Source organism: Ciconia boyciana, chromosome 15 (genome assembly GCF_034638445.1).
Source record: "Ciconia boyciana chromosome 15, ASM3463844v1, whole genome shotgun sequence".
In the NCBI taxonomy this organism is placed as follows: domain Eukaryota; kingdom Metazoa; phylum Chordata; class Aves; order Ciconiiformes; family Ciconiidae; genus Ciconia; species Ciconia boyciana.
This window is the reverse complement of record NC_132948.1, coordinates 9,797,514-9,825,439: the sequence shown is the minus strand read 5'-3', so window position 1 is coordinate 9,825,439 and position 27,926 is coordinate 9,797,514. Positions and strand designations below refer to the sequence as shown.

At 41.7% G+C, this 27,926-nt stretch overlaps 3 protein-coding genes across 5 annotated transcripts; all 3 read left to right on the top strand.

Moving 5' to 3' along the window:
* The first annotated feature begins 2 nt into the window (after positions 1 to 2).
* GPN3 (GPN-loop GTPase 3) lies at positions 3 to 5,742 on the top strand. 2 transcript variants are annotated; one of them, XM_072880651.1, is made up of 8 exons: positions 3 to 160; positions 261 to 369; positions 471 to 638; positions 1,083 to 1,207; positions 1,923 to 2,038; positions 2,715 to 2,811; positions 3,355 to 3,483; positions 5,500 to 5,742. In XM_072880651.1, the coding sequence occupies exons 1-8, from the start codon at positions 113 to 115 to the stop codon at positions 5,560 to 5,562; spliced, it is 855 nt and encodes a 284-aa protein (XP_072736752.1). In that variant the 5' UTR covers positions 3 to 112; the 3' UTR covers positions 5,563 to 5,742. The 2 variants fall into 2 exon arrangements, with proteins under 2 accessions (XP_072736752.1, XP_072736753.1); XM_072880652.1 differs by lacking the exon at positions 471 to 638.
* Positions 5,743 to 8,441: 2,699 nt separating this feature from the next.
* ARPC3 (actin related protein 2/3 complex subunit 3) lies at positions 8,442 to 13,622 on the top strand. Its single transcript, XM_072880656.1, has 7 exons — positions 8,442 to 8,563; positions 9,648 to 9,747; positions 10,837 to 10,913; positions 11,197 to 11,265; positions 11,546 to 11,672; positions 12,199 to 12,293; positions 13,114 to 13,622. Exons 1-7 carry the CDS (start codon positions 8,558 to 8,560, stop codon positions 13,174 to 13,176), a joined length of 537 nt encoding a protein of 178 aa, XP_072736757.1. The 5' UTR covers positions 8,442 to 8,557; the 3' UTR covers positions 13,177 to 13,622.
* Positions 13,623 to 14,720: 1,098 nt separating this feature from the next.
* ANAPC7 (anaphase promoting complex subunit 7) lies at positions 14,721 to 24,580 on the top strand. 2 transcript variants are annotated; one of them, XM_072880649.1, is made up of 11 exons: positions 14,721 to 14,979; positions 15,902 to 16,088; positions 16,474 to 16,593; positions 18,409 to 18,520; positions 18,770 to 18,923; positions 19,027 to 19,169; positions 19,442 to 19,559; positions 20,077 to 20,273; positions 20,986 to 21,210; positions 21,640 to 21,790; positions 22,662 to 24,580. In XM_072880649.1, the coding sequence occupies exons 1-11, from the start codon at positions 14,732 to 14,734 to the stop codon at positions 22,849 to 22,851; spliced, it is 1,845 nt and encodes a 614-aa protein (XP_072736750.1). In that variant the 5' UTR covers positions 14,721 to 14,731; the 3' UTR covers positions 22,852 to 24,580. The 2 variants fall into 2 exon arrangements, with proteins under 2 accessions (XP_072736750.1, XP_072736751.1); XM_072880650.1 differs by lacking the exon at positions 14,721 to 14,979 and adding an exon at positions 15,013 to 15,385.
* Positions 24,581 to 27,926: the final 3,346 nt, after the last annotated feature.

Here is a 27,926-nt window from a genome sequence, read left to right as displayed (position 1 = left end):
CGTGCGAGCCATAGGCTACCCGGGGCACGTGACCAGGCGAGCTACGGGGCGGTGGCGCGACCAGTTGCCGCCGCTTCGCCGTTGCGCGGAGGCCGCCGGCCCGCCCGCCGCCATGCCCCGCTACGCGCAGCTGGTGATGGGCCCGGCAGGCAGCGGGAAGGTGAGGTTGGGGGGGGTGGCTGGCGGCGGGGAGGCGGCAGCGGTGCGGGCGGTCGCTGATGGTCGCTGACGGTCGCTGACGGCGTGCGTGTGCCTTGCAGAGCACGTACTGCGCCACCATGGTGCAGCACTGCGAGGCGCTGGGCCGCGCCGTGCAGGTGGTCAACCTGGACCCGGCGGCGGAGCTCTTCAGCTACCCCGTCATGGCAGGTGAGGTGAGCGCCGGGAGCTGCGGGAGGCTGCTTACGGTAACCTCGGGGCGCCGCTGTAAATGAGTGAACTCAAACCGCCTCGTGTGTCTGTTGTCCCAGACATCCGTGAGTTAATAGAAGTGGACGACGTCATGGAAGATGAATCCTTAAGGTTTGGTCCCAATGGCGGCTTGGTGTTTTGCATGGAATACTTTGCCAATAACTTTAACTGGCTAGAGGAAAGCCTTGGGCATGTGGAGGATGACTATATATTGTTTGACTGCCCAGGTAAACAAATGTCTATGTTTTGGTATCATTCTTCATATGCAATATAAAATTTGCAGTACTTTCTTTTTGCTTGGTCGTAATCATTCACACGATTTTTTGCATTATTAACAGTTGTCAGAATCACTTTCAGATGTTTCAGAAGTGAGCTCGGTCCCGGGCTAATCTGGGTGACTGCACGGACATTTAATAGCAGCATATGGTGTGGGAACGCCATGGCAACTGCTAACTAATGCTAACTGGAGGTCAAGGGACAAAAAAGCCCTTCTATTTCTTTTCCACTTCTCCAGTACAAGTTCATTCTAATACAGTCAGAGTTGCCTGAAAAGAAAGATGATGCTTTATCAGCTTTTATTCATATTAAGTGCAATGTCTATATTTATATGACTGATACCTGTTCCTGTTGGCTTCACATTTCTGCATACTAATATCCCAAGTGTGCCCTAGGTCAGATTGAACTCTATACGCATCTGCCAGTGATGAAACAGCTGGTGGAGCAGCTTCAGCAGTGGGAATTCCGTGTCTGTGGAGTTTTTCTTGTGGATTCTCAGTTTATGGTGGAATCTTTTAAGGTATCCATTTGAAATCTGTTGTAAAAGTTCATGTTGATAAAGAACAAGAAATCTGAGTAACTTAGGGAGCTGGGTTTGTTTAGCCCAGAGGAAAGAATGCTAAGCTGGGGGAGATTTGCTGTCTCCTCAGCAAAATCTCCCGGTGGTTGCTGTCTTCAGCTGCCTCAGACGCAGGTTGCAGCAAATAAAACTTCAGTTGGATGTAAAGAAAACGTGCACTGCAAGAGTGGTCACACGGAATGGGCACAGAGAGATTGTGTAGCGTACGTTCATGGAGCTACTCAAAACTTGGCTGGGCAAAACCCCTGAGCAACCTGATCTGACTTTGAAGCTGGCTCTGGTTTGAGCAGTTGTATGAACCAGATAAGCTCTAAAAGTCCCTTCCAAGCTAAATTCTTCTGTGATTCTATGAGAGCTTTCTCAGATCTGGAGAGAGAGCAGGCCACTTTCCCCATCTAGCAGTAAGAATCTTGAGATGGGCTTTGAGTTTTGTAATGGCCTTTTCAGTGGCAGATCCAGATTTGAGGCTCTGGAAATAAGATGGCAGGTGGGAAGCTCAGCACCTCCCTTTTCCAGCAGAGATAAGGAGTCCCCACGTGGCCTCATGTCCATGTTTCATATATTCATTAGCTAGATTTGGTCTGTGGTAGAGCATCCTGCATGTTTGTATTGTGGTTTTCTGTACTCAACCATATCATTTTTCATATTCCCTAAGTTTATCTCTGGAATTCTGGCAGCACTCAGTGCAATGATATCTTTAGAGATTCCACAGATTAACATAATGACCAAAATGGATTTGCTGAGCAAGAAAGCCAAGAAGGAAATAGAAAAGTAAGTTCCAAAAAATTACTTACTCTGTAGCGTAATATCTTGAGGTAAACTTCACTCAAAATTCAGTCTAATGTTTCCCACAATTAAAACATACTCTTTTCGAATGGGAGAAGATACATTTGTTTTATATTTAACATACTCTTTAAATGTCTGGATAGCATGCTTACAATTTAGAGTCAAAAGGCTAGCTCCATGTTTGTACATATCTCTGGATTTTTCTGTAAATAATTATCTTGAGTAACTTACATCATTCTAAATGACATTCCAGGGTGTCATGCCCACCAGGGTACTGTACTTCAAAACCTAAACTGGAGGTGATCCTATCAGTTTTTTGATACTGAACATACTGAATTACTTATGTGTTACTTTTACATCTGTGCTAAAATTACAAAATTAAAGTTTTTCCCTGTGGTCTTCCTCAGAGCTTTCTTGAGTATACAAGTATATTATCAAAAAGAAAATAAACGCTTCAGTTGTTTCTACTAGCAATTGTAATCTGAGATATTCAAATACTTACAGAAACTATTTTTAAACCTTTTAAGTTCTCCTGATACAAGGTTAGTTCATTCAGATCACAGAATGATAGATGATTTTGGTAGCTATATAAAAGCACATGACTCATTTGCTCTGTGGCCAAGGATTCTTTCGATGCTAACAATGACTTTGTTTCTCCCAGGTACTTAGATCCAGATATGTATTCTATGATTGAAGATTCTACAAATATATTGAAAAGCAAAATGTTTAAAAAATTGACTAAATCTATATGTGGATTGGTAGGTATATTGCTTTTTAAGTGGTACCCTCAAGTTCAGTCCTGTATTTATAAACTATACTGTATGGTTGCTGGCTTCATTGCTGTTATAAATACTGTATGTACTATAATAGTTCTCCCCCCCTCGCCCTGAAACTATGTATTTACCTACCAGTCTTATCAACAAAGCCAGGATCTAGAAGATTCTCAGGCACTTGAGCATTTTACTTTTTGCCTATTTTAATTCAGGTTTTGATTTTTTTTCAGATTAGTGTAAAATTCTTGATACGAACATTTGGCTTGTAGCCAATACATTTACTGTGAATCCTGTTCTATTAGCAGTTTTGGAAAATGGCTTTTTCTACTGTGTAGAACTTAGGAGCGATAGCCAGGTGTTCTGAGTGGGGAATTGCCATTGGTTTGCAGTGTGGCTTTAAATGGTATTTTAGCAGTCCAGACAAGTCTGGAAGACATAAGTGTGGTTTAAGGAAGTGGCTTAGAGTGCTGTGATTGAGAACTAACTTACTGCATTTTCTTACTAACATCCTTTGAATCCTTTCTCTAGATTGATGACTATGGTATGGTTCGATTTCTACCTTTTGATCGCTCTGATGAGGAAAGTATAAACATAGTTCTGCAACACATAGACTTTACCATTCAGTATGGAGAAGATCTTGAATTCAAAGAACCAAAGGTAAGGTACTTCTGATGATAAGATGAAAAATTAAAAAGGATCCATAATATAAGTTGTAATACAGATATGTTCTTTGCCTTGCTAATAAATTATTTTATTAGTGTGGTTCAAAATAAGCCATGATTAGTCTTTTAGTGACAATGCTTATATCATCTTCATTTACAATTACAAAAGTGAAATTCTTTAATATCATTTTGCGTATGCAGACTGATCACAGAACCACAGAATCGTATAGGTTGGAAAAGACCTTTAAGATCATCGAGTCCAACCGTAAACCTAATACTACCAAGACCACCACTACACCATGTCCCTAAGCACCTCATCCAAATGTCTTTTAAATACCTCCAGGGATGGCGACTCAACCCCTTCCCTGGGCAGCCTGTTCAATGCTTGAGAACCCTTTCAGTGAAGTACAATGTCCTAATATCCAGTCTAAACCTCCCCTGGCGCAACTGGAGGCCATTTCCTCTTGTCCTATCACTTGTTACCTGGGAGAAGAGACCAACCCCCACCTCTCTACACCCTCCTTTCAGGCAGTTGTAGAGAGCGATAAGGTCTCCCCTCAGCCTCCTTTTCTCCAGGCTAAACAACCCCAGTTCCCTCAGCCGCTCCTCATCAGACTTGTGCTCTAGACCCTTCACCAGCTTCGTTGCCCTTCTCTGGACACGCTCCAGCCCCTCAATGTCTCTCTTGTAGTGAGGGGCCCAAAACTGAACACAGTATTCGAGGTGCAGCCTCACCAGTGCCGAGTACAGGGGCACAATCACTTCCCTAGTCCTGCTGGCCACACTGTTTCTGACACAAGCCAGGATGCCATTGGCTTTCTTGGCCACCTGGGCACACTGCTGACTCATATTCAGGCAGCTGTCAGCCAACACCCCCAGGTCCTTTTCTGCCAGAGGGCTTTCCAGCCACTCTTCCCCAAGCCTGTAGCGTTGCATGGGGTTGTTGTGACCCAAGTGCAAGGACCTTGCACTTGGCCTTGTTAAACCTCATACAATTGACCTCGGCCCACCAATCCAGCCTGTCCAGGTCTCTCTGCAGAGCCTTCCTCCCCTCAAGCAGATCAACACTCCAGCCCAACCTGGTGTCATCTGCAAACTTACTGAGGGTGCACTCGATCCCCTTGTCCAGATCATTGATAAAGATATTAAACAGAACTGGCCCCAGTACTGAGCCCTGGGGGACACTGCTTGTGTCCAGCCGCCAACTGGAGTAAACTCCATTCACCACCACTCTTTGGGCCCGGCCATCCAGCCAGTTCTTTACCCAGCAAAGAGTACACCTGTCCAAGCCATGAACAGCCAGTTTCTCCAGGAGAATGCTGTGGGAAATGGTGTCAAAGGCTTTACTGAAGTCTAGATAGACAACATCCACAGCCTTTCCCTCATCCACTAGGCGGGTCACCTTGTCGTAGAAGGAGATCAGGTTGGTCAAGCAGGACCTGCCTTTCCTGAACCCATGCTGGCTGGGCTTGATCAAATGGTTGTGTTTAAAAGTAATGCTTTGGTTTTAAAAAATAATGGAATTTTAAACTTCAAAGGTCAGAAAGGACCATTAAAATCACTAAGACTTCTTCCTACATGACTGTTCAAACTCCCCTGATAATTCCTGTGTTGAACCCATGTGTTGTATATGAGATATAGATTAGGAATAAATTCTATCATGTAAAATACATGATAGAAGACTGCTGTGTTAAAATCTGTTCCAAGCCCTGTCTAGTTTTATTATTCAGCTCATAAAACCTAAGGAACAAGTCCAGTGCTTTTACTCCCTTTTTTAATTCAGTTTTGTGCTCTTTAAGTGTGCAGAATACCTGGATCTAGATTTTGAGCTATACAGTTTCGATAGCTCTACAAACAAATTGCTTTTCAGAAAGTTTTGCTACATGTTTTATGGAACCATATTAGACATTGTTCCTGTTGTGGTTTCTAAAATAAAACGTCACAGAACAGACAAGGTGCAACAGCCACTAGGGAAAAGTCTGGTTTTACCTTTTTGTTTTCTTTTTGGCAGGAATGCGAAGAAGATAAATCTGCTCTTGTGGATGAATACTTTCAAGATCCTGTGGATGAGTAAAAAAAAAATCAATGTTCAAAAATGGGAGGAAAATACCTTGCTTGTGTTAAAAAATAAAAATGAAAAAAAATCCACCCCTATACAAACATACTTTATGTTTTATCTGTAAGATAACTAATATTTATAGTGAAGTGAGCTGTATGACCTCATAACTATTTTAATAAACAATTTTTATTCTTATGCGTGTGTGTTATAAAATACATAGGCTAGCATTGGTACATATGAGAGTTCCCCACGTATAGATGTATCTCATTTAAGCATAGGAATGCTTGAAAAAAAATCTAACCATTTGCAAAAGAGGCAAAGCTGAATATAAATATGTTGTAATAAACATTTATCTCCAGTACTGAGTAGTTAGTTTCATTATTAGATGAGAGAAAGAATTGTTCTAAAGGATGAAAATTGTACTTCATGAACTGAGCCTGAATTAGGAGAAGAGATGACTGGCAACTTCAGAGGGACATCTGGTCAGTGGGTGGTCTCTCACCCTTCTTGAAGAACATGAGTGTTTTACATTCACTTGGGAAGAGCCTAGATTTTAAGCCTTCTTAAGGCTGTTTTTTGTACAACTTGCTCATGGCTTTAAGTGGTTGATACATCAATAACATCTTAAGCATAGCACAACACTTAGAAAATCAGCTTAAATAGAACTCAGTGATGGTCTTGTGCAATCATGTTAGAAACTGTATTAGTTAGCGAAGAATTCAGCAACAAATAAGTAAGCTTTTTTCCCCTGAATAAAGAACTTGTACTCCTACTATGGACATATGTTACCTCTATAGTACAATGTGTGGTGCTTTCAGAGAAGCAAAACTTCAGCATATTATCTCCAAAGAACATACCTAAGTAACTAAATACATGTAAAAATGGTCTTGGGAATTTTTCAGGCAAGTAGCATCAGTTCTGGAATTCGGTGTAGCTGTTAACAGACTGTTCATATCAGATAATAATTCAAGGCCTATGGGAAAACATACTGGTGAATTCACCTCACTGTTGATAGTTCTTTTATATATACAGATTGTTCCTGGGGCATCTTGAGTGTTTCAAAACATGTTTTATTGCTTCTCCTAAAATCTATTAGCCCAATTAGCTACATTCGGCTGAATTTCAGGATGTGTTTTTTTGCTGCTTATGTCCAAGTACATACCAACCTTTCCTTTTCCTTAACCCTATGGAATGAGGTTTACTCATGGAGTCCTTGAATTAAAAGATTTTCATAAAAAGGCCCCATGGATGTGAAATGCTTAACATCAGTGAATGCTTGTACGTAGGCATATCATCTGTCTGTACACAGTTCATGTATTAGAAATTAACCCCATCCCCACAAAATACAAGCAGCTGAGTATTTCAGTAGAATAAGAACAATTGATATCATTTTGTAGGAGCAGCTTGGTTAGTTAACAGATGTCTGAGTGCAAGGATACCCCTTAATGGAAACCAAAGCAAGGATTGAATACTTGGAGGCAACTGTACTTACCCAAACCTAGGGTGCGATAGCAGCTTGGCACAGTTTAGTTTTGTAGTTTCTTGCTTCTAGTCTGGAATGTGTAATTCTTTCCTTATTCAGCAGTAGGGTTGGGGTTGTTCTTCATTACATGGTTAAATGGTCATACTGTTGATACGGTGGTTGTTTTTGAAGTGAGGATCTGCTTTTTCCAAAGCAGAGTCAGAACAGGGAGCGAGGTTCAACAGACCAGCAAATCCTGCATGTCTAGAGGAAAAGGGCTCCCCAGAATCTATATGTGGAGGTCACGGAGGATTGTATGGGATCTTTTAAATGGGAACAAAGAAAAACTGGAAAATAAGATGTCACCTAAGAGCTACTAAAATGTTTTTTTCAAAGCCAGGTTTCCAAAAATTGCCAGCCTTACGAACTCTACAACAAGTCTCATGATACTCAGCATTACTAAAACCTTACTCCCAGCTCCAGACAATTAGTAAATGCTGAGACTTCAGTTTCAAGATAGTCATTGCAGTCACCAAGAAAAGGTAAAAAAAAAAAATCAGATCTTCAGAGCTTTAAGACATGGGGCCAAAAGCACTGAATATATTTGTTTTTTAATAGTTATGGTGTAGGTTGACCTCACGATGGGACAAGTCTTTATGCCCATAAGGAGCTAATCCCATCACAGTGGGATCTGGCTGAATTAAACCATGCAAATGCTGGGAAAACTTTGGTGGCTTAACTCACCTCCAGACTGGCACATCCTTGGGACGAGTCACGCTTGTGGACTGTCAAAAGGAGAAACCCCAGCCCTGCAGTTAGATTACTTTGACTCACCTTCCAAATCTCCCCATTTCTTCTCCCTGACTCATGCCTTGAGTCCTTTACCGGGGACAAATTCAGCATGCTGGGTCACACAGAAGGTTATGGCTTGATAGTAACAGGAGTGTGCAGCTTAAAATATTGCATCCCTCCAAACACAACACGTTTGGACCCGTTCTGTGCTTCCTTACACCGAGTGCCCCACGCAGCCGGCTGCGCTTTGCAGGTCGGGTCAGAGCAAGCGATGCCCAGGAGCGCTGCCAACGCGCAGGAGAGAAAACCGGCTGCGAGCAAAGCGTCCCCACCTGCACCCTTGTCAAGCGCTGACCTTCGCTGGGGACAGAAACTCGCCTTTGCCAGCGAGGAAGCAAGATGTCAGGGTGGCTGGAAAAGAAACGGGTGGCATGGAAGGACCGAGGAGGGGTTACTTGCAGTGCCGGCCACAGCAAAGGCGGGGGGAGGAGGGGGAACTCCATGGAGGGGGGAAAAAGCAAATAAGTCCCCATCTGAGCGTGGTTCCAAAGCACCTCGCCCGTGCTGGCAGTGCTCTGGCAGGAGCGGTGCCTCTCGGGGCGGTGCACGCTGCAGGCCTCGGCGACGGCTTCCCCTCCTCGCACCGCCTCTGCTGCCTCATTTCCTGCAGCGCAGGCAGAGGAGGAAGGTTTGCTGCCAGGCTCCTCTCTGCTCCCCTCCTGCCCGGCCCCGCCGAACTGCGTCCTGCCCTTCGAGATGCCGGTGAGGGGGCTTCGCACCCGCCGCTTGGCCAGCCCCTGATGGCGGGGAGAGAGGGCAGGAGGGCTTGGGGCAGAGCGGCCAGGCCGGGGAGGGCGGGCGCGACCCGGGGCCGGGGGAGAGGGGCTCTGCTGCCGGGGTCTGGCCGTGGGCAGCTGCCTGGGGGAGAAAAGGGGCTGCAGCTGCGGGGAGCCCTGCCGAGAGCAGGACATTGCTGTTTATGGGAGGCTGCTGCGAGGCCAGCGCCCTCTTCCTCTTCCTCCTCCTCCTGCCAGGCATCCACCCGCAGCCGGGAGGGGTGCAGCCCCCGGCTCCAGCGAGGGAGAGCTGGTCAAAGCTGTGCTTTGCTCTGGTTTTCTTCACGCCACCTTCCTCAGGTTGAAATAAACTGCTTTTCTACTAGGCGATGCTTACCCCCCCAGTTGCGTCCGCCTCTCCCCTCCACAAAACCTCGGCTGGGAGGAGGTGAAGGCTTCCCGCTGGCCTGGCACAGCATGGTGGGAACGTTTGGAAAGTGCCTGAAACTAAACTCATCAGCTGTTAAAAATCATTTTCCCAGGAAGAATCTGTCATATGCAGAAAGGTTTGGGTTTTTTTTACTCAGACCAGTTTTAGAGTGCACAGAAAGGTCTTTCTTTTTTGAGTGTGTATGTGTTAAGCCTGACTTTATTTATTATTATCTAGCATTAGCTAGACGTGGAAATAAAATACAATCTTTTTGTAATGACCAACTAACTTTCAGTTGACTATGCAATACCCCATACGTAGGCAGGAGAGCAGGGCCGTTACCCCCTGGTGCTGTGCAGAATGGGGTTAGGCAGCCTGGGGATGAAGCAACACGTGCAGGCCAGCCGTACCAACTTTATCCTGTCTCCCACCACTGCAACCATAAATGGTGCCGGTGATGATGCTTTCACAGTCTTCACCAGAATGGTGCTGAGATCTGGGCCTAGTTAGAAAATAGCAATTGTTTGTGCAATGAACTAGACTCTGACTCCTATTTGATGAAGACATGGGGGATGTGATCAGACACGGAAATGTCTGTTTTCAGTAGCATTAATAACCAGCCTTCCCGCCCCGTCTGTAGGCTTACCACTCAACTTTAATGGACTCGGACACCAAGCTAATTGGGAACATGGCACTGTTACCCATCAGAAGCCAGTTCAAAGGCCCAGCGCCTCGGGAAAGTAAGTTTATCATAATCTCTGAAAACCTGCCTGCGTATAGCTTATCATCATCTCACGGTTTGCTCCAAGCCAGCCCTAGCCAGAGTGACGAGAGGACTCACAGATTGGAAATGGAGTGCTTTGCAGTTTATAGAGGAGGAAAAAAGTTTTCAAATACTTAAGTTGTGCAAATCATAGAAAATAATTAGGCACAGATAAATATGCACCGTGCTTAAATCAGTTGTTTCAGTAATTAAAGCCTACAGTTACTATTCTTGCGCTTCCTCCTGCATCTCACTGTGCTCTTCAGTAGGTTTTCAGGAGGACGTGGTGGTGTGACCCCTCTGCTGTCAGAGGAAGTGGAGGTTTAGCTACAGAGAACTTACGCTTTAGGGCTGTGGCTGAAGATGCTCGGTTGCTCTGAAGGACGAGGAGTAGGACAGGCAGCACTTTAGGGTAGGGGGCTTCAAAAATTGAAATGAAGTTACGGGCATCCCAACAGGGTCCACAGGTAGCCTGGTATGGATTCCCCTTCAGCACGTGAAGTAGCACTTCCCAGCCATGATACCCCCAGTAGTGTGGTGGTTCAGTTTGAGAAAGGAAATATAAAGGATTTAAGCAGTCTCAGATAGTAGCAGAAGCAGGTGAAAGTCACAAGTAAGCTTGCCCCTATGTGTTCTGCTCCCCCCCCTTTTTTGAAGAGGATAGTGGAATTTGTGTGATTGTGTTGTTATGGAGTCTCAGGACTCCAAAAACATTTTTGTGTCCTGAGAAGACTTTTACGTTAAAACTCTGGTGAGTTACTCGACTGGTAGAAAAGTGGGGAACTGCTGAATTGCTGCCGTTTGTGAAGTGAGAAATCATAGGGGGAGGAGAAGGAAGAGAGTGAAAGCTTCTGCTAAGAGTAGGAAGCTTAAATATTAGTCTGAGCTCACTGGTGTTTCACACGGCAACAACTGTTTTCTGTTACATAGTGCTGTCTTCTGCTTTTTGTAAATACCAAGGTTTTGCCTTTGCAGTAATCCTTACTTATGTATTTCAGTGAGTAAAAGTTATGAGCAAATGTAGTATAATGGTGCACTGTTTAACTCTGTATTTCTTGTTTGTCAGCTAAGGACACAGATATTATAGATGAAGCCATCTACTACTTCAAAGCTAATGTTTTCTTCAAAAATTATGAAATTAAGGTAATTTTTTGAGATACTATGCATATAGTAGTTCTTTGGAGGGCTGGTGCTGTGAATATAAATCTATTTTCAATGAAACAATTCTACTAGATAACAAAAACTCCCCTTCCTTCCACTTAATTTTTAATGTTGGATAAATGTAATGAATTGCAAGTCCCTCTCTCATGGGGAAATTGTAGGCCAAAATGGCTTGAACTCATTCCTGTTTCGAACTTTTATCAGTTCCATAAAGTCTCCCTTAATCTAAGAGTGGCTGGGCTCTGTGCTTGCTCTTGTTTTGCAGAATGAGGCTGACAGAACACTGATCTACGTAACCCTCTACATTTCTGAGTGCTTGAAAAAGCTGCAAAAGGTAAGAAAAGTGGATTTCTGTGCAGGAGGGAAACTGAGTCTGTTCTGGGGATTGTACTTGGGAAGGAGTTTGCTGATATTCTCTTCTAGTGGCACAAATCCTGTTCAGCCCAGTCCCAATTGTCAGAGCCACAGATATTCTGAGGTTATGGATCTCCAAAGAGGCGTATTGCTATTCTTGATGAGTTTTTCTGTGTTAGAGATTGGTAAAATATTTGGGTCTAATGCTCCATCAGCTTCTGTTTATAACTATTAATCCATTGTTTGCCTGGTTCTTCCAGTGTAACTCCAAAGGCCAAGGAGAGAAGGAAATGTACACACTAGGAATCACTAACTTCCCAATCCCTGGGGAGCCTGGCTTTCCGCTTAATGCCATTTACGCCAAACCTGCCAACAAGCAGGAGGAAGGTAAGGCTAATCCAGGACCTCTGAAGGCTTCCTTGGGCTCATACTTTACCAGCTGCATTTTTGTGACTGCAACTAGAAAAATTACCTTTAAAACGGAATCTTCTAAATCTGCAGTTCTGTCTTCTGAGGGCAGCAGAAGCTGGATTTTCTGACCTCAGGGGGCCCAGTGACTCCCCTGGATTAATAGGAGTCTGAATCTGCCTTTTGCATCAACATAATCACTAGCTAAACCCTGTAATGGCGCCCAAGCCAACTGCTGCACTGGCAGAACAGGAAACCCATGATAATGAGTAAAGGTAAAGGAGAGAAGAAAACAAGTTGGGATGATCCTTTTTATTGGTACAAGTATCGTAAAAATCCCAACTATGGCTGTGAATTGAGCAAACCAACTCAGCCGGCCGACGAGTACCTGCATATGTGAAAACTCACTTTCTGCTTTAAGCAGTGATCTCTGATGCTTCCCTATTAAATTCAGTTTGGCTTGGTGCTGCCTCAGTTTACACTGTTTTTTCCTGTGCTGTTTCAGAGGTGATGAGGGCCTACCTGCAGCAGCTGAGGCAAGAAACTGGTCTTCGCCTTTGTGAAAAAGTATTTGATCCTCAAAGCGACAAGCCTAGTAAGGTAAGAGTTTAGTGCGATCATCACAGATTTAATGAGAGGTTTGGTGTGTTTTTTCAGAAGTGTGTGGAGAGAAGTGAGATGATGGGGTGAGGGATCAGATGTGGGTAACTTTGGCGCAAGCTTCCCTGGTTTTACAAGGCTAGTGAAATAGCAGGCTGCAAGTTATCAGTGAATTTAATCTGTAATGTGGTACGACAGTGAATGCCAATTTGGGTTACTTTAAAAAGCAGGGCAGTAACAAGTGGTGTCTGGTTCAACTCTTCAAAGTATTGCATGTCTGCTGTTGGCTAGGTTTTCAAATGGAAATTCACAGGCACGAGAGATGCTGTTTACCTTCCCGCGCGGTTCTGATTTGATAGCTTCTTTGAAGTAGACCATTTTGCCTCATATCCAGATTAAAAAAAATAGCTAATCAATGCATGAATTACCTCCTGACTGTTCATATGTTTCATGTGCAAATGTGGCTGCATTTAATATTGAAATTGTTTAGGCTAATTTAGTTTCAAAGTCATAGCTTTCTGATGCATCTCTTGTTTATAATTATATTGGAATAAATATATTGGAATAAACAGTAAAAAAAAAAAAAAATAATAGAAAGTAGAATGTCCCGCTTTAATTCAGAGTCCTATATTATAAATTCATTGGGTCCATTTCTGTCCTCCTGTTCTAAATTCCAGTAGAAACCAGTGTGGAAAACTGTATGTGCAAAACTGGAGCCTTAACATTTGTTATTTGTCAGAGGTTGGATACTTTGAGGGCGTTCTTTTGTTTATCGCATGGAAACTGCTTTTGCATATTTTCTTTGTACTTCCTTCTGCAGTGGTGGATCTGCTTTGTGAAGAGACAGTTCATGAACAAGAGTCTGTCAGGTCCTGGGCAGTGAAGAAGCAAAGTACAACAACATTGAACATTTCCACAGCAAGGTGTATAAAGTATTTTGCCTTTGTTTTGGATACATTTTGTACCAAGGAAGAATTAAGTGCTTATGAAGAGAAAAAAAAACCACAACCCAGTCAATGAGGGATAGAGGGAGGGAGAGCAAAAAGATAATTTGTGTAAGCAAATATTATTAAGCTGGTGCTTAATAAGTGATTTCTAACACGCAGTTGCAGATGCAAGCTGCTTTATTATCAGTGGCTACAGCTAGCATTTAAAACAGGGCTTGTATTTAAGAGAAGAAATGGGCTTGCCTGTGGGGCAGGGGGAGCTGTGTAATTGCTCTACTGGCTAGAGTCTCAGTATCGTATGTCCACGGAAAACGTACCTCTCATGCTGTGTTGTCAAGTGAAGTGATTTTTACCTTGTTTTGAATAAACCGCTTGTAATTAATGTGGCAACTGCTTTAGGTCTTATGGATAGCCTTCAAAGAAATCAGGGTTTTGTTTTTTTGTGAAACGACCATCATTATTGCGTAATGGTTATCAGTAGGAAGTGAATCATTCCCACTGAAAACGGGATTAATACAGGGCCTGTAGTTCGCGGCAATGTACCTGGTTATTTAGCAGGTCTGCCTCCGCAGAGCAGTGCTCCATTGTACTAAAATGCCTTCAAAGGGTAACGCAGGCAGATTATATTCAGCTTAGTCTAAGGCTGCCTTTGTGATGGCAGATTCAGTCCAACACAACCGTCACACGATAGGGGCAACAATTGTGACTGTTTTGATCAGTCAGATAGCTTCCTGAAGAACCGCAAATCCAAGTTCAGTTTATTCCGAGTTGTCTCTTTCCTTCGTGGCAATACTGGTTTTGCTGTCACCATACAGCACCAACACACTTTCTGCGTTACTCAATCTGAAGTCCAGTGCCAGTAACGTTTTGCTGCTTGGCCTGTTTGTCTGTTGAGAGGTGTATTCCTCTCCAGACAGCAGTGATGGCATGTTCAAACTGAAAGCTCTCACTGATATGGTTTGTAGTAGTACTAACGGAAGAGTAGCCATGTTTTGCATTCTTTTTGTAATAAAGGGGGAAAAAAACAATTTATGATTCAGCTCTCATTTCAGTCTCTGCCTTGTAGTTAACGGTAGCCCTAGTGAGGCGTTTCCCCTGGTTCTGGCCCAGAAGAAATCTAGGTTTTGAAAGGTCTTTCTCCTCAGTTACCTATTTTTATAGGCAGGAGCTTCGTTATCTCCGAGACCTCTGTCACATTTAGCTGCCGCAACCAGCAGGTAATATTCTCAGAAGAAACAGGGCCGGACTCAAGAGCCGTGCAGACGCAGGGAGTGTATCCCTCCCACAAAACGATACCGAGCCGAGAAGGGACTCCACCAACCCTGTCTAAGGAACTACCGCTTCCCCAGCGCCGCGCCGCTCCCCCTCCGCTGAGAAACACCCGGCCCGCCCCGCCCCGCCACTACGCAGGCGCGGGGCTGCCGGGGGCCTGGCGCGGCGCGCACCGCCCCGGGCTGCCCTTCCGCACGCCTGTCGGGCCGCGCGTCCGCCATGAAGGCAGTGTCGCGGGCGCCTGCAGGCGGCGGCGGGCGAGGCCCCCTCGGTGGCGCCATTTTGGAGTACCGGCGGGCGGCGGCGGCGGCCTTGTCTGACTCTTTGCCGTGTGTCCCTTCCGCTCCGCGTCTTTCCGCCGCCAGCATGAGTGTGGTGGAGCACGTCCGAGAGATGGCGTCCGCCGGGCTCCACTCTAACGTGCGGCTCCTCAGCGGGCTTCTCCTCACGATGAGTGGCAATAACCCGTGAGTGGCCCTCCCGCGAGAGGGCGCGCCGGGTGGCTGCGGGCTGACAGGACCGGTGGTGCCGAGGGAGAGGCCAGGCGTGACCCCGCAGGGTGGCGGGGGGTGTCTTATGAGCGGGGAAGGAGGCAGGCTCGCTTTTAGAGCTGTCTCTCCCGCCGGGTTGTGTGGTGCGGGCGCCGTGCTCCTGTCCCCGGCCCTGCAAGGGATGGAGCCCGGCTCTGTCAGCGCGCCTCTCTGCCTGGGGTTCGGCATGAGCAGTGCAGCCGGTACCCTTTGGGGTACGCGGTACAACATGAGTGTCCTGGTAGAGGTGGAGCGATTTCTCCTTCCAGGTGTGCCCTGTGTAGGTCACGGCTCTTCCCCTGACTCAAGTGATCCCCTTTATTTTTCAAGACTTCCCTGTAAGGTATCATTTTACATTTTGGATGGGTTTTGAGGTACTAATTGAAGCGAAAATCCCATTATCAAACGCTAACTCTGCAACACTTCTGCAAACATACTGGAAGTGTTATAAAGGGGGTTTGTACAATGTTGGAACATGTGGATTAGGACCAGGATAGCTGTACAAGGAGCTGGGTTGCCTTGTAAGCTTGAGTCCATTATGTTGACAACGTGATTTGTTATGGGGACTGCTCCATTACGGAAAGCAGCGGCCAAGCTGCTAAACATAAGCTGTTGTTACTGATGAGGTGTCAGGAGTGGCTGTTACATTTGTTTGTATAAAGATAAAAGAAATTAGCGAGATAATCCCATTGTGAAGAGGCAGTACCTGTTACCCAAGGGCCCTTCCAATGCAGTAAAGAAGCAGTAGCAGTTGGAAGTTGAAGCCAGACAAACCAAAGCTGCAAATACTTTGGATCTGTAAGGTTTTCGTTCTTAGGCAGTTAGCTGATCTCAGCCTTTCTGTTTGCGTTTCTTCTAGGGAACTGTTTTCACCATCTCAGAAATACCAGCTCCTTGTATATCATGCAGACTCTCTCTTCCATGATAAAGAATATAGAAATGCTGTAAGTAAGTATACAATGGCCTTACAGCAGAAAAAAGCATTAAGTAAAACTTCAAAAGTAAGACCTTCTACTGGGAATGCTGCATCAACTCCCCAAAGCCAGGTATTTAAAAATTGACTAATGCGCTGCATAAAATGATCATGTTCCCCCTTACAATTAATGTTGCTGACTCAATATTATAGCATTAGATTGTGGATTTGTCATGTCAAATAAACCTGACATTTAAGGCTAATTAATTTTGAAAATGTCAGTGTGGCGTTTTCTAATGCAAAACTTAATGTGGTCTTGAACATGAGATTTTTTTTTTGAATGTGTAGTTCATGCTTTTCATTTGGAGAAAGGAGTGATATGAGCTAGAAGTAGGTTGCATTAACTTTGTTGCATGAGGTTTTTTAACATAGTGTAAGCATTTAATGAGGAAACCTTATTCAGTTTTTTTTACTTGACTAAAACAGCATTGTACTTTAAAGTTTGTTTTTTATTTCAGTGTTTACCATCTGAAATTGAAGTCAAATATAAAATGGCTGAATGTTATACAATGCTGAAGCAAGATAAAGATGCCATTGCTATTCTTGATGGGATTCCTTCCAGACAGAGGACCCCAAAGGTTAGTTCTGGCAGCCTTTTGTCACAAGTCCTTGGTCAGCGTATCTTGAATCTATAGGCTGGTATCTGGTCAAAAAAGAATGTAGCCTATAGGTATAATGTCATTGTGTCTTGGTATTTGCTTTTGTATTAGTTAAATGTTTGGAAACACTTCCTAATGTTTAAATTAGCTTAGTTTATTTGGCCTCTTTTCTTTAAAATCAGACAAATTTTGTATTCCCTCTGTTAGAAAGAATTCAAAGAAAGTGAAAAGAGTTAAATGTTTGTGTGCATCTTTATTAATTTATGTGAATTACCTGGTTAACTCTTTAGTACTGCACCTGGCAGGTACATAATTTTGCTTGTGTACAAGGATGAAGAAACACTGTTTTTTTTAATTCTAAAAGTTTGTAAAGTATTTGTATATCTACACATAAGGCTTGGAATCTGTATCATCCATTCGATAGTTCTTCTTTGCATGTTATCATGAATAGTTTTCACAGGGCAAAGAATAATGGATGGTCTCAACAAAAGCAGTATGGATCACATCTACCAGGAGAAAAATGTATGCAAATGCAAACAGCAGAGTTACTGCAAGTTAGTCACCGATTACCAGATACCTGACTGAATAATTTTCTGCAGTTCTGAGTCAAACATGTAAATGTGAGAGCCAAAGCAATTGTTTACATTAATATGCTTTGCCTGGCTATAACCACAAAGCAGAGTCCTAGTCTCTGTGGAAGAGCTATGTATCACTGGACAGGAAAGGCATGCTGTCACCTGCTAGAGCTGAAGGAGAGACTTTTAGCCTAGTTGTCTCACAAGGTTGACTGTTCTGTGGTGTTTTCACTATTAGCCAGTCAACATAACTTGCTAAATTGTGATGGCCCAAACTGAGCAAGTGTTTTAATACATTCTTGAACCCAGAATGTGTATGGAATGGCACTTCATGTCTTACTGTATAGTTTGAGCAATGTAAGATCCTTGAAAGGCTGAAGACTTTGGCAAGTAGAAGGAATGCCAGTGCTCCATCTTTTAAAATCTTTTCATCCTTTTTAATAACAGTTTAGATAATATTAAATATTTAGATCTCGTTGTGGTCTGCAGTGCCAAATATGTTGAGTTTTTGCTCGCTGGCTCTGTTATGTCATAAGGGCTTAGAAGATTAACACATCAGGTCAATCAGCTATGTTTTATGTTAACAGTATTCCTGTATTGTGCTAATGGTGTATGTGGCTTAGACTCTGGTAACGTCAAAGTGTTCTTTTTAAAGACCAACTTCCGGAACAGAAAAAGAAGAAAAGATTGAGAAAAACAAACTTTTTACCTATACACACTACTGTAGCAGAAACCAGCTACTTGTGTTGTGTAGAGCTCAAATAATTTCTGTTCTTTTATCAATCGTGACTTCATTCAGAAGCTAAATGGAAACTTTCTCTCCCTTCCTAAGCTAATTCTTTCACAGACTTCCATTGATAATGGAGATATCAACTGAAAGAAGGCTAATGTAATGGATATACAGGTCCTTCTTGGCATCATACGTAAACGCTTGCCCATCTTTTGACTTCTTATATGCAAAACACTGAGATTTCAAGATGCACTATGCAAATACAAAAGAATGTAAATTTTATCTTTGGACTCAGAAAGAAGCAACAATTTTCATTTTATACTGTATGGTAGGTTATAGTGTTCTCAGAAGAAGAGCGGGTAATTTTGTCTTCTGCCCAGAACAGGACGGAGGGAAGCAGGCGTGCTTGAAGACAAAGTTGTGACCTTTTCTTAGTGAGGCTTTCTCCTTTCTCATACTTGACTCTACCAACATTTCTATTGCTTGTAGATCAACATGATGTTGGCAAATCTATACAAGAAAGCAGGTCAAGAACGCTCATCTGTTACGAGCTACAAAGAAGTACTAAGGCAGTGCCCTTTAGCACTTGATGCCATACTAGGTAGGTGTCTGCACACCGTTAGTACTTCAGTATTAAGCAGTATTATAATTTGAATTATGCTTGGGACTAAGTAACAGTCTTGCATTTGCATGTAATGTGTAATGCCTATATTATGCAAATTATAAAAAGCATTGTAACAAGCTGCTTGTTTATGCTTGTTAAGGGATGGAGTTTCTGGTCTTCAGACAATTAATTTGTATTAAAAGCAGTTTATGTGGCTGAAATTGATGTATATACCATTCTGAATAGGCTTGCTTTCGCTGTCGGTGAAAGGTGCAGAAGTGGCCTCTATGACTATCAACGTAATTCAGAGTATTCCTAACTTGGATTGGCTTTCAGTGTGGATCAAGGCATATGCTTTTGTGCATACTGGAGATAACACAAGAGCAATAAATACCATTTGGTAAGAGTTCAAAGAGCATGATATAATCAAATAATATATTAATATTCATATATATTTAAAATGGCATTATATAAATAACAGGCTTTTTTTTTTTCTCTTAAAGCTCTTTAGAGAAAAAGTCATTGCTGAGGGATAATGTAGACTTACTGGGGAGCTTAGCAGACTTGTATTTCAGAGCCGGAGATAATAAAAACTCTATTCTAAAATTTGAACAAGCACAAATGCTGGATCCTTACCTAATAAAAGGTGAGTAAATCTTAAAAGAAAGTTTACATAGTGTAATGATCTGATGAGTGACGTTAGAGTAGCAGTTACGTGCAATCAAGCATGCAGTGGAATATTGTATATTGTTGCACCAGGATTTCAATTCAGAATTTATGTTCAGAAGCTGTGTATCTTGAACAGTTACTGGTAGTTGCACGGTTTAATGTAGGTGTTTGTGGTTTTGTTTTTGTTTTTTCTTGTTGTGAATGAACTTGCCATTTCTTGATGATTGATCTTCAAATGCTTCACTTTAGGAATGGATGTATATGGTTATTTATTGGCACGTGAAGGTCGACTAGAGGATGTGGAGAACTTGGGCTGCCGTCTCTTCAATATTTCTGATCAACATGCGGAACCCTGGGTGGTATCTGGGTAAGTTGTTTTCTTTCCTTTCTTACCTCCACTCTCGATTTGCTACATGCAGTGGATTACAGTTGATACAGTGGATTCAGCCTTTTTCTTCAGAAGGTACTTTTCTATCCTATTCTGTTCTTGGGGTAACTTAAATTAGCTATCCATAAATATCTATTTTGGTTGTTTTCTGTATGTTTAAACCTGTTAGAGTTACCGCACCTGTGCAATAACAACAATATATTAAATAGCTGTAACAATTAATATTCATACTGCTTTTTTTTTTTAAACTCCTGAAGAGTGTTTTTTTTCCTAAACATACATTCTTAACTTCAAATGCAAGAAGTTCAACAGTTCTTTTCCTTCTTTTTGTAATCCTTTTTCCTTTTTCCTTTTTCCTTTTTCCTTTTTCCTTTTTCCTTTTTCCTTTCTTTTCCTTTTCTTCTCCTCCCCCCTTCTTTTTCCTGCTTTTAAGCCTCTATGAACATGCACAGGCACCACAGGCAGTACATTTACAATCCCTCTTGTCTCTCCATAGGTGTCACAGTTTCTACAGTAAACGATACTCTCGTGCCTTATACTTAGGAGCCAAAGCTATCCAGCTTAATAGTAACAGTGTTCAGGCTCTCCTGCTGAAAGGAGCTGCTCTCAGGAATATGGGCCGAGTACAGGAAGCAATTATACACTTTCGTGAAGCAATACGTCTTGCACCGTGCAGGCTGGATTGCTATGAAGGCGAGTGACGTGAAGCTGCTCACCTGTACAGTATTGGTTTGGTGTGAAAGCTGGTGTCATGATGATGATGATTAGGCAAGGGAATAGATAGGAGTTCTTTCCTTCTGCTGACTTTCTAGGAAGTAAATTATTATTACCCAAAAACCTAGAAAGCTCTGGTAGAAGTGGTCAGATGAGGGATACTAGAGAATGCATGTATTTATAAGAATGATTTTTAAACAGGGCTTTTTTTGTTGTTTTTTGTTTTGTTTAACCTGGATGTAAACAGACTTGGGTGTTCTGAGCAGATCACTTTTGGATTATGATGTTAACTCTATGGTTAGTTCCACTGGGAGCTTTGTTTTGTCATATTTATTTAAATCTTGTTGATCTCAACAGCAGCTTCAAGTAAATAGTGAGTTGTGAAGAGTCCAGGTGAAGTACTAATATCTCAGTACTGGAATTGGACAAAAATCTTAGATTAGGTATACTTAGTCTTAGGCTTTTTTTTTTTTTTTTTAGTACCTGCCCATAAATAAAAGTGATGAAGTAAATTATCTGTAGAATGGATATGTTAAAATGTAGAGTCACTTTCTCAATTGCAATTTGTATTTGCTTATTGGAGTGTCAGTTGTTTGGAGTCTGAGTGCTACTAAGTGCAAATAATTGAGGAGGGATGAGTGTCTGTAGTGCTAACTCAAAAATCGAAATGTTTTCCTTTTTATATCATCAGGTCTCATCGAGTGTTACCTAGCATCCAACAGTATCCGTGAAGCTATGGTTATGGCAAATAATGTGTATAAAACTCTGGGAGCAAATGCACAGACACTCACTCTGTTAGCAACAGTCTGTCTCGAAGACCCAGTCACGCAGGAAAAAGCAAAAACATTACTGGACAAAGCGCTAACGCAAAGACCTGATTACATTAAAGCTGTGGTAAAGAAAGCAGAACTTCTTAGTAAGTTCCTTTTTTTTCCCATGTCAGTTTATTTAAAGCGTACTGGTTTACATGAAGAGTGTTTTGCAGCCTCATCGATGTGAAGAATGTAACAGTGATGTTACAGCCCAGGGATTTATCAGTTCTATCCTGAAGGAAAAATCACAGGAATTAATTGCATCTAGCAACTGATATTACACCAGCACTTAAAACAATTGCAAACAAAATGTTTTTACTTCCAAGTACATGTAATGGTGAGTGTAGCAGTTACTGCAACAAAAAGCCATTGTTTAGAGTTAATATTGCAAAAAGTGTATCACTACTATCCCCCATGCTGACAGTTCTGAAGGAAGGAATAGTCTTGTGTTGTGATGACTCTTTGTGTACACTGTGACTTTTTGTAGATTTATCTAAACTATTAATTAAAACTGTAGTTTTGCATATGAACAGGTAGAGAACAAAAGTATGAAGATGGAATTGCTTTGCTGAGGAACGCGCTGGCTAATCAGAGTGACTGTGTTCTGCACCGAATACTGGGAGACTTTCTTGTGGCTGTCAATGAGTATCAGGAAGCAATGGACCAGTACAGTATTGCCCTAAGGTAAAGCAGAGACTCTGAGATAGCAGTGTGTTTATAAGAACCAATAATCAACTTGACTAAGTAAAAAGTTGAGCCACTAATTGATTAGGACGTGCATCAGAGGTAGCTTTATATCATTCTCCCTTAAAACAAACAAAAACATACAAATGATATCCTATTAATGAATTAGTTGGTCATAAGGCTTTGAACTGAGAAGTGCAAAATTTAGGGACTGCATTAATGCTAAACATGTCCCTAGACATGCAATTCATTGACTAACAAAAGGTTTAAGGCATGGATTTATTTATAGTTATTAGTTATATAGTCAGGCACCTTAAGATCCATTCCTTTAGACTAGAAGGTGCTATATAAAAATGAGCTATTAAGTAAATTTAAATAGTGTGATACAATTTAACTTAACGTAAATGTTATTTTAGGGTGTTACCATGTTAAATGTTACCAAGTTTTGATTTCAACAAGTTAAATTTGCCTCAAATCTAACACATTATGTTAAATAGCTTAAATGGGTCAGCTGTTTTTTGCTTGCATATAATATATTTAGTCACAGTCATTTGAATTTTTACTGCTTTTGTGTTACTTTATAATTAGTATAGTCTGGAAGACTTGACTAAGTTTTCTGGAAGAGTGTGGTGTTTAGATAAGTGCATTCTTTGGGATCAGCACTGGTTTATATAAAGATTTAATACTCAGTGTTATGGGCCAGCCTGAGGTGAAGTTGCACCATCTACTAAACTGAACTTCTTGATGATGTTAAAGAAGTGCTGACAACAAGATGAGATTTTTATTTTTTATTTTTTCTTTACAATAACGTCACAAATACAAAGGAAAAAAAAGTTTTAGGACAATGCTTTCTTTATCTTACTTTCCTCAGTTTGGATCCAAATGATCAGAAGTCACTAGAAGGAATGCAGAAAATGGAAAAAGAGGAAAGTCCAACAGATGCAACCCAGGAAGAAGATGTGGATGATATGGAGGGAAGTGGAGAAGAGGGGGACTTGGAAGGCAGTGACAGTGAAGCAGCTCAGTGGGCAGATCAAGAACAGTGGTTTGGCATGCAGTAGTGGCCTCTCATCCTGCTGCTTGTTTTGGCACTTGAACATACCACTAGGGCCATTCTTTGAAGAACACAAACTATGATTTTTGCAGTAACAAAGGACTTTTTTTTTTTCTTTTTTTTTTTTTTTTAATAGACTCTGAAACCATTTAATAGTTCTATGCATCTCAATGCCATGAAGATTCTTGATGCTTCTTATTTATTAAGTGTAAGGGACTAACTGTATTGGAGGTTATTTGCAACATTCATTTCAAAAAATTCCTGCTAAAACTGAAAGCATTGGAATCTGAAGTGTGTAATAAGCCTGTTGTTTGTGATGAAAACAATGTCTAAATTCTGTCCAGGGCTAAGTGTGCTTGATCGATTTGTAAATACAGTGGTTTGTACTCCTTTGTGGAAGAGGTCTTACTCTCTTGTTTGTATGCTACCATTTGGGCTCACATTCCTGTTGAAGTCTGGAGGAGTTGCTTGGGTGTGGCTGAAAGCAGCACTTTTCTCTTGCTGTGTTTGTTGAATTAATTTGTCTTTTTAGAAGGCATTACATGTGCTGTAAAGGAGGAGTTTGGTACGCTAGGCAACTTTGACTTACAGGACACTTTTGTAGCTGACTGATTTCTATGTGTACAGAATTGAGCCAGTGTTGGGGAATTACAGTAATTTCCTCAATCCTTACTAAACCCTGTAATCACTTAAAGTCCGTACATGAACATTTATTTTTAAATGCAGTTTAGTTTTATTTCAGTATGTTACTAAAAGGTTTTACAGCGGTGACTCAAAACACTTCACATTCTGTATCCAGCACTGACTTTTAAAATGATAGAAAAAGAATTCATGCCTCTTCACTTGCATTGCTGTAGAAATGTTAAATTATGCAAATACACATACTGTCTTGTTTTTGCCATGTTTATATACTTCATGTTTTTGTCAGGTAATACTTGAATCCTCACCTTTTGAAGCAAAGTTGCATTGCTTCATGTAGAAATTCTCAACATCAGCTTTTCAAGGGTGAGCTGCTTTGTGTAATCTAGAAACCATTTCAGTTCTGTGGGCTTGATGTGTGGGAGGAGGAATTACTTCTTGCTCTTATTTTTCTTACAGTTCTGATTTCCTTACTCTTCACTAAAACATGCATTTTTGTCTTTATATAGGCGATTTAATTCCTTCTGTATTTATTCTGTTACCACAGGTATGCTGCAGCACACAAGCTGTTTTTTATCAAGCAAAAAAATAGGTCTGAGTATCAGTTGGAGGAAAAATGGCTACTTGATACAAATACGTGACGTGGAAAGCAAGCTTCCCCCTAGTTGCAGATGTATAATGCAGATAAGGGTAAAATACCTCTGTGATGTGCATTATATCAATTAGAAAAATGCACAACAAAAAGAACAGGCAGATTACTTCTATTATAGTCTATTTTGGAAATATTTCAGTATGTCACATCTTACAAAGGAGGATTCTAATAGTTCATCCATTTAAAAAAAGAAAACAGCTGGGTATCTGTTCTCTCTGGAATTTTGTGGGCTTTAGACTTTCCAAAATATCAAATTGAATTATGGGTATTTGAAGACTATATGGAAAGAACAGAAAAGCATGTGCTGCTGTCTTGGTGATTGAATTGGCATAAGCTGTTACTGCTCTTTCATTAAACAAATACACCAAATGGCTGTATCTTAGTTAGAGCAAACATTTTATTAATTGCATTCTGGTGGATGAGAGGCCTGATCCTGTTCTTTTATGAAGAATCTGTTTATACCATTGCTGTGGGATGCAGTGAATAGATTTCAGCTCATTGCATGTCTTTCATAACAGAAAGAAATATACATGTACAAGCAAATTCAAAGCATCTCTGTCTTTAAAAAAAACCTGCTTTGTTTTCTCCTCACACTTGAGAGTTTGTCAGATTGTGTTCGGCATCTGAAAGTTGGGTAGCTTCATTAGCTCTCTAGTTGTATTCCAAACCTCTGTTGTGGATGAAAGACTGGAGTTCTTGATGTTACTAAACTAAAGAAAGGACACATTTAATTTTGATGAGAGAAGTATATGAGGTATGTGATGTATATTTTGCAAGCTGCTCAGCCATTTTATTCTAATGATTCCTTTAAATAGGTCATTAATTGCAGATGGAAACCACTGGCCTGGCATTTCTCTGAAACACTTACATAGAACAGGAAATCGGAGAACCACAGTTTTACTAAAACCATTCTGTAGTATGTTTGTAGATAATCTGATAATCTCTCCTTTTAGAACAGACGGGAAACTAAAACTACATCAAGATGAGTGTGCTGTAAAGAAAACATCAGTGGGCTTATGTGTGGCTTTAGCAAACAAGTCCAGGTACACCTAAGAACACCTTAAGATAGCTGTCAAAATAGATGGAATAGCATCCTTGCTGCTTTGTTTTTCTGAGAACTTGGCTCCTTATTGAAAGTGAAAAGTTCAGTCAGATCCTGCAAATAATACCTAAGTACCTGATGTGTTAGGGTTATATAGCTTGTGTATTGTGTTTGCTAATAGTTGTACAGTAAGTGAGTAAGGAACTTTAAGATGCCATACATGTTGAGTGCATTTGAGATTATATAGATAGATATATTTAGCACTAGCTTCAGAATTCTAGAGGGATTCTTCTTGCCTGTTAATGAGCCTTCATTAGTGCTCTAATTTTAGAATGTGTTCTCTGCTTTTGCAGAGATCTCGTACTCTCACAGTTACTGGTATTCTAGTTCAGGGAATAGAACAATTAGCCTGTAATAAGCAGCTGACCTCATTCTGTCCCTTAATCATGTGCTGTGCACCCTAGAAGAAAAAATCATAAAGCCAAAAATGTTCAGACTGTGTCAAATCCGTGATGTAACCTCCCCAAAATGAAGCAATTTGTAGATGAGGCAAGAAAGCCGTTGCCATCCAGTTGTATTGTACAGCACTGGCATGTCTGCAAGTGCTAGTCTCTGGGGCTGGGTTGGGATGGCATGCCTGTGATTGCTTGAAATCCTTGACTTTAGATCCCAGATGTCATTAGTAAGTTTTAAATTTTTCCTACTTTGCGACAGGAAAGACAGAAGTGATGCAAAGGGACAGGATTTCTTCAAACCGTACGTAGACTTGGGTAAGGGCTAAAAGTCTTAGTTTACCAGTCTAAAAGCAGCACACATTCATGATGTGGCTAGGAATTATCTAAATAATGCATGGTCTGTAGCAAGAGATTTGCCCATGCTTTATTCTGTAATGTGCTGATAACACCTGAAATATTGGCAGTATTTCTAATTCTGATTTCCAAATCTTGGGAATCCAAGAATTGTGAAGCAGAGATAATAGAAGAAACTGAGGACTGCTGGCCAATATCAGTGTTTTCAGTCTAATTGAGGTGCTGCTTCCTTTTCTGTTACTGCTGATCATAGAGAGATTTCTGATTACCTAGGACTTTTTTTTTTCCTTTCAGTAACTGTCTTCCTCATTAGGCCTGTTTTTGTGTGGTGATTCTTCCCTTGTGCTTTTCAGGAGCTCAGTGATGTGGAAACTGATCCATCCAGGGCAGAAGCAGGGAGTATTTCTTACTCAGCAAACCTCATTTCCTCACTTAGATCTCTGCTGTAAGGAAATCTCAAAGGCTGTGTCTGCCATTGTAATTCCGGTTGCACAAATATACCATAACCAAATATCTTTTAAAGAACAGATCTAAATTAGTGCAGTCTCCGGGGGTCTTAAATTTAGTGACCTTAGGTGGGCTTAAACTCAGTATAAACCTATGATTGCAAACTAAACAGCCTTAGGCAGGGCTTAAAGTAGCGCATTCTAGATAATGCGTATTCAGTACTGCCCATCAGTAAATTGATACAACTTTCTGTAGTACCCAGCAAAACTCACGTACATTGCAGTTGATTTTGGTCTAGTTTCTTCATTGAAAGGATCCAGTGTGGGCCTAAAGAATGATTCTACTACCCATTAACGTTCCTGTACTGCCAGGGTGACAGTTTGAAAAGTAATCCTGTGAATCGATGCCTGAACCTACCTCCAAAATATTCCCACTCCTCTCCCATCCTTCTTTTCCTTTTTAATTCTGCAAACCTTTTTGCTGCCTTTTTTTTTTTACTATTTTTAAAAATCCTTTATCTGTTCACTTCATAGCCCTGCGAAAGGTTGGTTGGTTTAAGCATGTTGAGGAGCAGGGGCAAGGATGTAAAGCTGTTGAATTGCTGGAGCTGTCGCCTAAGGCCTTGGTGATAATTAACATGTTTGTGTTGGTCCAGTAACCAGATATCAGAGGGAAGGGTAACAGGGCAGGAGGAATGCTGGCCTGGAAGGGGGGAGAAGGGGGCTGCTGCTGCAATTCCTGCTGCATTCCTAGGACCGGCGGGCTGGTTAAGATGCCATTTGGAAGCCGGCAAAGAGGAGACAGGGAGATGCCTAGGGCTGGGTACTTGGGTGGAGAAAAAAAAAAATTATTCTGGTGCAAACACAGCTCAGGGAAGAGTAAAATATTCATGTGGGGAACTTCAATGTAACCATTTATATATAAAGGCTAGTCCATGTCTATCACTGTTGACAACAACAAAATAGAATAGTCTGTATTTTCGCTTACTGTGTTGAGCCTTGCGCTTACTTTGCGAACCTCAGTGGTTGTGTAATGCTGGGTACGGAATGTGCAGGGGAAGCCTCCGCTGCGGTGGGTCACTGACGGATGTTTACAGTCTGAAAGCCTCCCTTTCAAATAGCTTCCCCAGAGAGGCCAAGGGCTTTGTAAGTTTGGAGATCGGATTCCTTTTCCTCCTTTCTCCTTTTCATCCCATCAAAACACGGATGCATGCAAATAGAGTGATGGTTTGGGGATCTAACAGAGCAGTACGGTTCCTGACTTATGAATTTTAAAAGGGATTGAATTTTCTGTATCTGGCCTTTCACAAACAGTACCATTTCTTAAAGGACAACAGATGCCATCTGCTGAACTGCCTGCCCTGCGGCTGTGTTTGACCAGAGCGTGACATGGCAGGGAACACTGACCTTGCATTCTGTATGTTTGCCTGTGGACACTTCAGCTATCTTTTTTTCAGCTGTCAGCCGTGCATCCCAGAGCGCTGTGAGCCTTGT

Coding starts and splice junctions, on each gene's coding strand:
- GPN3 (XM_072880651.1), top strand. CDS start 113: ATGCCCCGCTACGCGCAGCTGGTGATGGGCCCGGCAGGCAGCGGGAAG. Junction 161..260: donor GCCCGGCAGGCAGCGGGAAG/GTGAGGTTGGGG, acceptor TGTGCCTTGCAG/AGCACGTACTGCGCCACCAT. Junction 2,039..2,714: donor GCCAAGAAGGAAATAGAAAA/GTAAGTTCCAAA, acceptor TGTTTCTCCCAG/GTACTTAGATCCAGATATGT.
- ARPC3 (XM_072880656.1), top strand. Junction 9,748..10,836: donor AGGCCCAGCGCCTCGGGAAA/GTAAGTTTATCA, acceptor CTTGTTTGTCAG/CTAAGGACACAGATATTATA. Junction 10,914..11,196: donor TCAAAAATTATGAAATTAAG/GTAATTTTTTGA, acceptor CTTGTTTTGCAG/AATGAGGCTGACAGAACACT.
- ANAPC7 (XM_072880649.1), top strand. CDS start 14,732: ATGAAGGCAGTGTCGCGGGCGCCTGCAGGCGGCGGCGGGCGAGGCCCC. Junction 16,089..16,473: donor CATCAACTCCCCAAAGCCAG/GTATTTAAAAAT, acceptor TTTTTATTTCAG/TGTTTACCATCTGAAATTGA. Junction 19,170..19,441: donor GGATCCTTACCTAATAAAAG/GTGAGTAAATCT, acceptor GCTTCACTTTAG/GAATGGATGTATATGGTTAT.